General features: G+C 42.4%; 1 protein-coding gene across 1 annotated transcript in view; it reads left to right on the plus strand.

The window, feature by feature from the left end:
* LOC120930827 (NACHT, LRR and PYD domains-containing protein 3-like) overlaps positions 1–12,775 on the plus strand; it is a 77,169-nt gene that overhangs the window by 14,766 nt on the left and 49,628 nt on the right. Inside the window, exons 2-3 of the mRNA XM_040342007.1 lie at positions 10,765–10,823; positions 11,869–12,171. Coding sequence (XP_040197941.1) covers positions 10,796–10,823; positions 11,869–12,171 — 331 coding nt within the window. The 5' untranslated portion in view covers positions 10,765–10,795. The remainder of the gene's footprint in view (positions 1–10,764; positions 10,824–11,868; positions 12,172–12,775) is intronic.

Consider the following 12,775-nt stretch of genomic DNA (forward strand, 5'->3'; position numbering starts at 1 on the left):
GGGTGCAGTGAGCACTTCCTGTTTTGGGTAAATAAAAGGTGCTTGGCTGAGCCTTTGGGGAGTCATGCTGGCAGAATGATATGAGAACAGGCTGGTGATGGTGTCTCTTTGTATGAATGGCAGAGAATGATGGTGAGTGAATCTATTTAGCTTAAATAAGCATTATTTCATTAAGACTGGATTCTGTGCTTTATAGCACAGGGCAAAATGGCGCTGTGCTCTGCGTAGGCCTAATTTTGCCACCACAGTGCATACCGCTCACTGTCATACCCTCCACACTCCTCTCCTATACAGAGCGCCCACTGTCATACCCTTCACACTCCTCTCCTGTACATAGTGCCTGCTATCATACACTTCTCTCCTGTACATGCTGCCCACTGTCTTACCCTCCACACTTCTCTCCTGTACATACTGCTCACTGTCATACCCTTCACACTCCTCTCCTATACAGAGCGCCCACTGTCATACCCTTCACACTCCTCTCCTGTACATAGTGCCTGCTATCATACACTTCTCTCCTGTACATGCTGCCCACTGTCATACTCTCCACACTTCTCTCCTATACAGAGTGACCACTGTCATACCCTACACACTCCTCTCCTGTACATAGTGCCCACTGTCATACCCTCCACACTCCTCTCATATGCAGAGCGCCCACTGTCATACCCTTCACACTCCTCTCCTGTACATAGTGCCTGCTGTCATACACTTCTCTCCTGTACATGCTGCCCACTGTCTTACCCTCCACACTTCTCTCCTGTACATAGTGCTCACTGTCATACCCTTCACACTCCTCTCCCTCACCTGCACATACTTCCCACTTATATACCGTCCACACTCCTCCCCTATGTCGCTTACCCACAAAAAACTGTTCTTTAAAATTATACTGAATATCCTCAATGTTACCAGCTCTAGAATGGACACACTTTTGTTAGTTCAACTAAAGGAAATCTCAGTTCTCATATTTGTTCTGCCCCATTATTAGTACTCATTTAATTTTGTGATTACTACTATGATGTATAGAGGAACATCGGGGATCTCAGCTACTCTAAATATAACACTTATATAAAAAAGTGTCCCTGAAAATATTTTTTAAATGTTGGCAACTATGCACTTAGGCACTGCCCAAGGGCCACCGTCCACCGGGTCAGTAGGGGGCCCCATGAGAGGCTCCTGGGATCCTGTGATATTAAAACTGTAGTAAACTTTCCTGACATTACTACTTTTTAGAGGCCCTGGGGTAGGTTATGCCACAACGTACAAGTATGCACAGCATATTAGCACATTAGGGTACACTTACATTTTCAGACTGAGCCCTCCAGTGCTGCGCTGTGATGAATCAGGCGGGGCCCGGGCGCTTACATCTTCACCCGGTCTTCCTTCTGGGTTCTGTGCCTTTGGTCACTTGCCTTGGCCGGGCTGCGTTCATGTCATTCCCATGCATTTATTTATCATTTTTAAAAGGCCCCACCAAAATCCTCAGCACCAGGCCCATGATGTTCTTAATCTAGCCCTGGTGGAGGACTGTGGCTGCTGAAGGGAAGAAAGCCGACAGCCGGGCTAATGACAGTCTGTGGCCCCGGCTGTCGGCACAGGTGAGAGGCACCCCCCCCCCGCTCAACAACTGCAAAACCCCCCCCGGAGTGGTGTGTGGATGTCTGCTGAAGGGAAGAGAGCCGACACATTCCGTGCACAGGTGAGAGGCACCCCCCCTGCTGAACAACTTTAATGGCCCCCCCCCCCCCGCTCAACAACTTCAATTCGCCCCCCCCGCTCAACAACTTTAATGCGCACCCCCCCCGCTAAACAACTATGATCCCCCCCCCTCGCTCAACATCTTCGATCCCCCCCAATTCTCGGCTCCAGGGGGCCCCTTCAACACTCAAGCCCAGGGGCCCCCACCACCCTAAGTCCTGCCCTGGTGATACTGTTTGAATAGTTGAAAACTTTTATTGCTGCCCCCAGTATCCCCTTCTCCATATATACGTACACAATAACAATAAAATATCAGCAGAAATGCGGATGCATAGATGCTCAGCAGAGGTGTAGTTACCGGTACCGTCAGCTGTGAATGCCAAACACTTCCGGGTATGCCTCCGTGAGACGCAAACCGTCACTTGCTGGTGGAGCGATGAGATCCCGGCCCTGACGTTTCGTCCCTGTCGGACTTCCTCTGAGGGCGTAGTCTCATTACATCGCACGTAAAAATAAATACAATGCAATCTGTCCCTCCTCCTGGTCTATAGCCAATCGCAGGAGTTTGCTCAAAACATACAGCCCACCCACTCCTCAGCAGATGACAGCCGTAACGAGCACAGGGACAGGTGCAACACAGCCAGTCAGCAGCGAGCAAACCCGGGAGTGTTACTCCATCACACAGAGGCCGGCTAACTCGGCTCACAATCTAATTTAACAATTAGCATTTGTGTGCACCGCAAAGAAGCACACAGTGATACCCTCTGCAGATAGTCTGCAGTAATTAGTTAAAAACTATATATAACGTATTAGTACGACGTGTGTATACCATAGAGACAACAATTGATCTGATATGCATAACAACACATACAACATTGTTTATCCAATAACACATTTAAAATTTCAGAGAATAATATGCACTCAACACATCTGATTATAACAATCCAGACATAAAGTGCAAACCTCCAATACAGTCAATGAGAATGGCCGTATATAGAAAAAATGTATAAAATCATTTATATTGATAAAAATAAAAGTAAAAATATAAAAATATTATGCAATACTGAGTTCCTAATTATATCAGATAGGCAATATTATAACAAGTACAAAACCACGAATAAGATGGTGTTAGTCTAGTGCCATCTACTGGTCACACTATAATAATGTTAAATCAGCCCTGATTAGCAAACAGAATTACTACTATTGATTAAAAAAAAATCGACCTTTCAGTGTGGAATCTTCCAAAATGGACGATTGTAATCAGGTATGTTCTAGAATGCAGATTCCATTAAGGACTACTCATATTACACTACAAAGAAAACTGATGCAAAATATATCAAAAAAATAATGTGATAAAAATTACATTAGAAAGTAAAAATAAAATGATAATACCCATATGTTCATAAACTGCCAGAGAAGGATCAAGGAAATTGAATAGTCGAATAATTAAATGTCACTAATAAAGCAATTAATATCTTACTCAACGTTTAGGCCTTTAGGTGTTAAAACATCTGTCAGAAAGATCCATTGGGTCTCTCGTTTAGATAGCTTGCGCACAAGGTGAGAGCCCCTCCAATGGGGTTCCAAATGTTCAACCCCCCAAAACTCAAGGCCTGATGGGTCCTGGTTATGTTTCAATTTAAAATGTAGGGACACATTGTGATCTTTATATCCAATCCTAATATTAGCGATATGTTCAGCTATCTGCACCCTCAGCATTCTTTTGGTCCATCCTATATATAATAACCCATAAGGGCATTTTAAAGCATAGACCACATACGTGCTAATACAGGTGATGAATTGTTTGATGGCAAAATTCTTATTATTGGAAGTGGAAATTAATTTTTTTTTACACTTCCTGCAGGCGAAGAAGCCATTTTGATACCAGAAAGATACAGGACGACAAGGAGGGTCCAAAACTTTTTTTACCACACGGTCTCCATAATTGGTGGCTTTTCTGTATATAAACTGGGGAACTGATGGTAAAACAGGTCCCAATTTCCTATCCAACAGCAGGACATGCCAGTGCTGTTTAAAGAGGGATTCAACCTCCTTATACTGCATGTGGAAACCAGAGATGAACCCTCATTCTCTCGTGTTATTGACCATTGGGGGATCTTTTAAATCTTTCTCTTTTAAACACATATCCCTAGGTAGGGCTCCAACCTCAGTAACAATATTCTCCAAGATTTGGGGTAACCTTTGGCCACAAATTTATCCATCAGGATTTTTGACTGGGATCTGAAATTCTCAATACTAGAGCAGTTGCGTTTGACTCTCATAATCTGGCCCTTAGGGATATTTTTAGCCATAAAGGGTGGTGTCCACTGGTAACAGGTAGGTAACTGTTTCTGTCTGTCTTTTTGAAAAACACTTTAGTTTCGAGTTTGTTATTCTGTCGGAATACGCACACGCCCCGAAAATTAATCTCTTCATGGTGCCATTGAGACGTGAGTTTGATGTTGTTTGTGTTATCATTCAGAAACTTAAGGACTCAGTGGATCCTGCCCAAATAAAGAAGAGATCGTCGATGTAACGTATACGAATATTAGTTCTTCTTTCCGAGCTTTAAAGATCACCTTGTCCTCCCACTCCGCCATAAATAAATTCGCAATACTAGGCGCAAATTTAGCACCCATTGCCACACCTCTTTGTTGGGTGTAAAATTTATTGCGTACCAAAAGTAGTTGTGGGAGAGACAGTAATCCAGACCATGTCCTATAAAGACCTTTTGATCATGGGGGAGGTCCTCTCTTTGACTGACCAGGTATTGTCCTAGTCTAGACGAAATGGACCCTATACTGTTCACTATAGGTCTCACTGGAGGATTGACCATGTCCTTATGAACCTTCGGTAAGGTGTATATTGTTATATTGTAGGTATTCTACTACTTAAGGGTATGTTCTTCTTTATTCACAGATATTTATTCTTCTTTATTCCCAGAAAAGGGGAGTAGCGATCGGAGCAAAATTTGCTCCCAGTATCGCTAATTTATTTATGGGGGAATGGGAAGATAAATCAGTATTTGCAAACAAAAAAGATGGTCTCCTATTTTACAGAAGATTCATCGATGACCTATTCTTCATCTGGGAAGGAAGTGAGGCATCTTTGTTAGAATTTTTGGATGAATTAAATAACAATAAAAATAACATCAAATTAGAATACGGTCCTGTCAGGGGGGGAAATACTGATCTTCTGTTCATACAATGTATGAACAGAAGATCAGTGATTTCCCCTAGTGAGGCCACCCCCTACAGTTAGAACACACCTAGGAAACATACTTAACCCTTTCCCCGCCCCCTAGTGTTAACCCCATTCACTGCCAGTGGCATTTTTATAGTAATCCAATGCATTTTTATAGCACTGATCGCTATAAAAATGCCAATGGTCCCAAAAATGTGTCAAAAGTGTCCGAAGTGTCCGCCATAATGTCGCAGTACTGAAAAAAATCGCCGATCGCCGCCATTACTAGTAAAAAAAAAATAATAAAAATTCCATAAAAATACCCCCTATTTTGTAAACGCTATAACTTTTGTGCAAACCAATCAATAAACGCTTATTGCGATTTTTTTTATGAAAAATATGTAGAAGAATACGTATCGGCCTAAACTAAGGGAAAAAAAAGTATTTTTTTATATATTTTTGGGGGAATTTTTATTACAGCAAAAAGTAAATAATTTTTTTTTTTTTCGTTTCAAAATTGTCGCTCTATTTTTGTTTATAGCGCAAAAAACTAAAAACCGCAGAGGTGATCAAATACCACCAAAAGAAATCTCTATTTGTGAGGGAAAAAAAGGACGCCAATTTTGTTTGGGAGTGCCGAATCGCAAAAAGTGCTCTGGTCTTTGACCAGCAATATGGTCCGGGGGTTAAGTGGTTAATAATCCTATTAGAGGCCAGTCAGAATTTGTATCTACAGGAAATAATAAATCTTGCAATATCACTGAACTCATCACGTGTAATACTACGCATGTTGTGTATGTGCTACAATGCCCATGCAATCTCATGTATGTAGGTCGCACCAAGAGAAAATTAAGAATACGTATAGCAGAGCACCTACATAATATTGAAATAGGATTCAAATATCACAGTGTTTCCCTACACTTCAAGAATTATCATAACCAAGACCCCTCATGTTTGAAGTTTTGGGGAATTGATTGTGTTCACCCTAAGTGGAGAGGATCTAATTTAATAAGAGAAATATCGAAGAGAGAAACACAATGGATATTTTTTATGGATACGCTAACTCGGAAGGGGATGAATGTGGAGTTAGACGTAAATTGTTTTATTAGTGATCATTAGTATTTTTTATTAATTGCATATATAGGTGTTTTAATAATGACATTTAATGATGATTTGTTGCAGGTATAGGTCTTTATAGTTATTAGCAATCTTACTTATATTTAGCCATTATATTTAGCTATTATATCTAGATTTATCTTATTTTTACATTTCATTTTAAATTTAATATATAAGGGGTTTGTTTTATGTTGATGATATATGCGGTTGTATACTCATATATTTTATAATAGTAGGGCTTGTAGTCTATGTAACAGGATGACCCGTGACACCCAGAGACTTTTGAGGGATGGGGGATACTCCTGTGCCAGCGGCCCTAAGAACTCTTGGGTCTAAGTTCACCCTGTGCCCCTTTTGGGCATAGGGTGGCTAATCATAATTCATGTATTACATGAGATGGGACATTAATCATAATTCATGTTTGCAGGATGTCTTGAGATATCACAAGTTGTTGGCTATTCAATGTGGGGACACATTCTTTTGAAAGGTGTTAATTGCATCTACCCCTAGACATTTCATTAACCATTGTGTAAGGCTGTAAAGGTGTTAATCCAGGTCTGCTCTTAGACCTCTAATTATGTATGCTAAATACTGTTTTTGGTGTGGAATGGAACACTGTCTAAAGCCTATTGATGCTCAGAGGTGTGAATAGGTGTCAAGCTGTATGCGGAGACGGAACGTCTGTCTAGGGAACTCAGTGTGTGATGGTGTTTTGTTTGTTATGCTGTTAATGAAGGAATGTGCAGTGATTAGATAATTATAGGCCGGCGCCGACACGTCTAGAATGCTTAGTAATTAGCCTTGGTGTGTGATTAGGGGGGTGGAGATCTCATTGTCCCTTTGAATACTGTCACATGATTGTAACTGCATAAAAAGCTGAGAAGAAACCATTAAAGGGTCATTACATTTGAAACCAGAAGCACAGAGCTGTGTGTCTGGGGGGAATTCTTATGGGTCGTGTTCGTTTGCCTGATTGTGGAGTGTCGATAAGCTGTCTTGGATGGGATGGAAGGTCGTAAACGGTGGTGACCATTACAGTCTATATTATCTATCCATTTTTTGATTCCAAGTGTATGACGAAACGCGTCTGGGTGGGTTAGAACGACTGTCTATCGGAGTGACGTCATCACGCCGATCGCCACTGGCATGTGCTAGTGGGGCTAACAAACAGAGGGAATCGGTGGACGTCGTCCTGAGTGCCCGTGACCTGAGGCTGTGATGAGCCACTTATATGATGTGTTGCCTGTTTCAATTTGAAAGATTGTAAGTGCATTTCCAATCTTTTTTGCATTTTAAATATTAAATACCAAACGGAATTATGCTATGTGCCACTATTTGTCTTCTTCCTTATATGGGAGCTTTGGCTTAAGAGGATTGGACTCCAAACATTTCAAACACCTATTGCTGTGATTATTGTGATTATACAACGCTCACATTCCAGCGCTGTCTGGTAAGAGTTTTCCCTGCCTATCTCACGAGAGGTGGTGTTGGTAATAGAAGGACAGTATTGGCTCTGGTTCGCAGGAGACACTTTTCTTTCTTCTTAATCACGGATCATTTTTGGGATTTTTCCCTGGATATTTTCTTTTGAATACTTTGGACTTTCATATGCTATTTAATTCCATTTAGGAGCGCTGCTTAATATATATTGTTTTATATGTGTTGTGTTTTTTATGTTTAAACCTGTCTGTGGATAGGATACAGTAGCAGCTCCAGCTGTCACCAGAAAATGTGTGATAATCGAGGGAGGTGCGTTGTAGATCCGCACATTTCTCTCTCTCTATATATTTACACCTTTATAGATTTTTTCTATAAGTGCTATCTGACTCCATAAGCGCTGAGTTTTCTAGGAAGGGCCGTTCGAATTTTTGTTTACATATAATATTCTTCTCATTGAGGTTTGTGAATATGGAAGCGATACACAAGAGATGTGTACTGAACACTTTCCTTCTTCCTCCTCCTACATGACTTTCTTCTTATGTCACACTTTGTTACCGCACTCTTTTGTATTTCTTTTCCTGGACTTAATAATAAATATCTAATATAAAAATAATTCCTCTTTATCCCGGTGTTGTGTGAGGACCATTATAACACATTGTCTGCTGGAATAAATGTGTCCTTGTAACTAATTGCTCTGTATGAAAACTTTCCTTTCACAGACGACTCTCAGGATCTTCTTATTTTTATAACTTTGTAATCTGTGGCTCATCAGAAGATTATTCTTCATATCTCCTTGAGAATTCATATGAATAATTATCAATCAATATCAGAAAAACCTGAGATATCAGTATACTGTACAGTATAGTCAGTGGCATAGCGTGGGGGGTGCAGGGGGGACCGTGGCCCCGGGCGCGATATATAGGGGGGCACAATTTCAAGCCAGTGTGTGTCACACTGCCTGTGTCCTAAATTTAATTTCCTGTGTTCCCGGCCGCCCGAAGCTTCGGCCGCCATCTTTCAATGTCTGGCACCCTGTGATTGGGCCGTGGGGGTCATGTGCGGCGTGGGGCTGGCCTTTCTGTGATCCTTAACTCCTGCCTCTGCACATGACCTCCATACCCCCAATCACAGTGCGCCGGACACTGAACCAACATGGCGGCCGCCTCCTCCTATCCTCCAGACCCTGATGTCATGATGCAGATACAGGACAAGCAGCAGCCAGGTGAGGAGGAACACGGACTGGGGGAGATGCAGACCGGCAGAGAGAGACACAGAGTGGCAGAGAGAGAGACACAGAAACGGAGCGGCAGAGAGAGACACACACAGAGAGAGACACACACAGAGATAGAGAGAGAGAGAGACACACACAGGGAGAGAGAGAGACACATGGAGAGAGAGACACATGGAGAGGGAGACACAGGGAGAGAGAGAGAGAGATGGAGAGAGGCAGAGGCAAAGAGATGGAGAGAGAGGCAGAGGCAAAGAGATGGAGAGAGAGGCAGAGGCAAAGAGATGGAGAGAGAGGCAGAGGCAAAGAGATGGAGAGAGAGGCAGAGGCAAAGAGAGAGAGAGGCAGAGGCAAAGAGAGGCAGAGGCAAAGAGAGAGAGAGGCAGAGGCAAAGAGAGAGAGAGAGAGGCAGAGGCAAAGAGAGAGATAGAGGCAGAGGCAAAGAGAGAGATAGAGGCAGAGGCAAAGATAGAGAGAGAGAGAGGCAGAGGCAAAGAGAGAGAGAGGCAGAGGCAAAGAGAGAGAGAGAGAGAGGCAGAGGCAAAGAGAGAGAGGCAGAGGCAAAGAGAGAGAGGCAGAGGCAGAGAGAGAGGCAGAGGCAAAGAGAGAGAGAGAGAGGCAGAGGCAAAGAGAGAGAGAGGCAGAGAGAGAGGCAGAGAGAGGCAGAGGCAGAGAGAGAGGCAGAGGCAAAGGCAAATTTAGAGAGACAGAGGCAAAGAGAGAGAGAGAGGCAGAGGCAAAGAGAGAGGGGCAGAGGCAGAGAGAGAGGCAGAGGCAGAGAGAGAGAGAGGCAGAGGCAAAGAGAGACAGAGGCAAAGGCAAATTGAGAGAGACAGAGGCAAAGAGAGAGAGAGATGGGCAGATAGAGAGTTACTGTAGGCAGGAGAGTATATTGGTCAGTGTAGTGTAGTGGACAGTATAGTGGTCAGTGTAGTGTAGTTCTCAGTTTAGTTCTCAGTATAGTGTAGTGTTCAGTATAGTGGTCAGTGTAGTGGAAAAATAGTGTAGTGGATAGTATAGTGTTCAGTGTAATGTAGTGGATAGTATAGTATAGTGGTCAGTATAGTATAGTGGTCAGTGTAGTGTAGCGGGCGGTATAGGATAGTGGATAGTATAGGGGTTAGTATAGTGTAGTGGATAGTATAGTATAGTGGTTAGTGTAGTGTAGTGGATAGTATAGTATAGTGGTCAGTGTAGTGTAGTGGATATTATAGTATAGTGGTCAGTGTAGTGTAGTGGACAGTATAGTTTAGTGGTTAGTGTAGTGGTCAGTGTAGTGTAATGGATAGTATAGTGGTTAGTGTAGTGTAGTGGATAGTATAGTGGTTAGTGTAGTGGACAGTATAGTGTAGTACAGTGGACAGTATAGTATAGTGGTCAGTATAGGTATCAGGTTGGTCATTACTATTGTATTTGAAGGGACTCGGAGAGAGCTAAAAGTCCATGGGGGGTGCAAATTACTTGCCTTGCCCCGGGTGCTGACAACCCACACTACGCCACTGAGTATAGTCTGGTCTGAAGGTCACACACAGATCCCACCCATTAAAGTGTACTGTACACCTTTCCCTGACAAAGTGGCCACTAAAGAGCCACGCAATGTGTTGTTTGTGTTTTAACCTGTTTTTATGATGAATAAATAGCGACCTTCCTGAAGAATCCTCTTGGAAACATCTTATTAGTGAATGGAGGTCTCTGCTGATCACACGCCTTCCATTTTGGGGTCTTCTCCTTTCTATCACCTGACCTCTCTGTAGACATCTTATTGGCTGATACTTTGCTGATGATTAGTACCGGTCTTGGCTATGAATGGCACAGATTTGTGGAGGTGACACCTAGAAATACAAGTCTGTATAAATTGTGGCCCTAAACAGGGTAAGATTCCTTTGTGACCCCGATATACCAATCAGATGAATGCCGGGATAAAGGTTCTGATTGACCCTCATAGTTATGGGTTGTAAATGACAGAAGCCTATCCAATTCTAATCTATTCTGATTGGAAAACCAGTCAGCCAATTGTTATCCACAGAAGGGAACAGAACCCTCCTTATTGGTTCCATTCATCACACTACAAATGAGTTTATTATTGTTTGTGCTCCTTCCAGGTGATGTCATCTCGGGTCATCTTCTGATGTCATGGCGACCTCTTCCTGCTCCTCACAAGGTATGACTGCCGATCCTGACAATCCTTTCCAATGTTTTTCTCCATCTCACATCTCCAGAGATTGGAATTAGATGATAGGACGTCTTATGTCTCCGTAGTCTGGACATTTCCTGTAGACATCGAGTCAGTCCTCCCATTAGAAGTGTTCAGGAGCTTCATCAATTCCACCATCACATTCCCGTGTCTTCAGATTTTATTTATCATTGATGGAAATGATCTTCTGAGATGGTCCAGTGACCCCATAATGACTGGAGGACCCCAAATTGTATGGTGATTTGTGTATTGGTCGGGGGAATCCTTTGTCTATAATCCTAAGGAAAACACTCCCCCGTGTCACATGACACATACTGCTGGGAGACTTGGGGGATCAGAGTTCTTAGTTCACACGGATCAGACTCATCATTATTCAGGGTGAAGGATTTTTAAAGGTTTTATTCTTTTCTTTTCGTTTACAATGAAACAATCAATAAACATGTTTAAAATGGTCATCCATACATATTCATTAAGAGGTCTGTATATAATATAATTATAATAAAAATATAATATATAAAATAATTACTATGGGTTTGTGTCAGTTGCACAGCCGTCACTGATAAGCCCCGTAATTTGTCTAATAGGTTTACTTCCTATGATCATCAGCTCATAATACAATATTTTCTTTTAATACCTCAACCAGTAAGATATGGTATTATGACCACTAGATGGAGCTGATGATCATAGGAAATAAACATATTAGACACATTATAGGGATAATTCATGAAGGTGATGTTTTTTTATAAATAGCCCCCCCTATATGTTTGCACCCAATATTCATCCATCTGAGAGGTAACTTACCACTATGGAGGCAATCATGTGAGATTATCACAGGAAACCCGATCCCTCCATAGGATAATGTACATATAGATATATTGGGGGATATTTTCCTTTCCCTTCTATATGCTCTTTATAGCATTGCCGGCCCCCAGTACAGACTTATCTGCTGTCATGTGTCAGAAATCATCCAATCAGGATGAATGTTTATGGTTGCTGATTGTCCTCTCTGCAGGGTCGGCTCCTGGTGTCCTGGGAAAGGTCCCACAAACCCCCGGGGATCTTATCATATATTCTCTGGAGGATCTGAAAGGAAGTGACTTCAAGAGATTTAGGAACAAATTGTCTGATTTCTCCTATGAAGATAAACTTCCCATCCCCCAAGGAAAACTAGAAAATGCAGACTGGATCACCACCAAGGATCACCTGATAGACACATATGGAGAAGAAGGGGCTCTGGATGTCGCCATTCATGTCTTTACACTCATTGGTCTGATGGGACCCGCAGATGACCTCCGGGAGAGGAGATCACAACATGGTGAGTTCCCGTCTATAATGACCATGTCCTACCAATTCCTGATCAATATCTGTGTGAGGAAGAACTAGGAATGTCATTCAGGGAAAGCCAGGGACCAATCAGGAGCTTCCAACTGGATGAACCCCTTCCGACTGACAGTACGCAAATATGGAGCCTCACAGAAGGGGGTCTTTATCCTGGGGGCCACATATCTGCATACCTCTCTGTAACGGTCACCACCGTTTACGATATTCCCATTCCATCGCCCCACGACAGCTTATCCGACAGTCTGACAAGCCAGCAGACACGATCCATAAGAATTCCCTCAGTGTTCTGAGTCAAATTAATGAACTTTAATGGTACACTCTCAGATTTTTATGCAGTTACAGGCACGTTACAGTAATCAAAGGAACAAAGACACACTCCACCCACACATCACACAATGGAGCTTCAATCACATTCTTTTAGACTATGACATTCAGTTGAGTTAATTAGTAGTCATCCCCCAGACGTCCCGTCTCAGCAATAATATATTCACTGCTACATAATGCACATTCCTTTGTAAACGTAGTTGACATGCTAATCCATTACACCTGAAAAGAGACGTTTGACCTTTACAGACTTA

Source organism: Rana temporaria, chromosome 3, assembly GCF_905171775.1.
Source record: "Rana temporaria chromosome 3, aRanTem1.1, whole genome shotgun sequence".
NCBI lineage: Eukaryota > Metazoa > Chordata > Amphibia > Anura > Ranidae > Rana > Rana temporaria.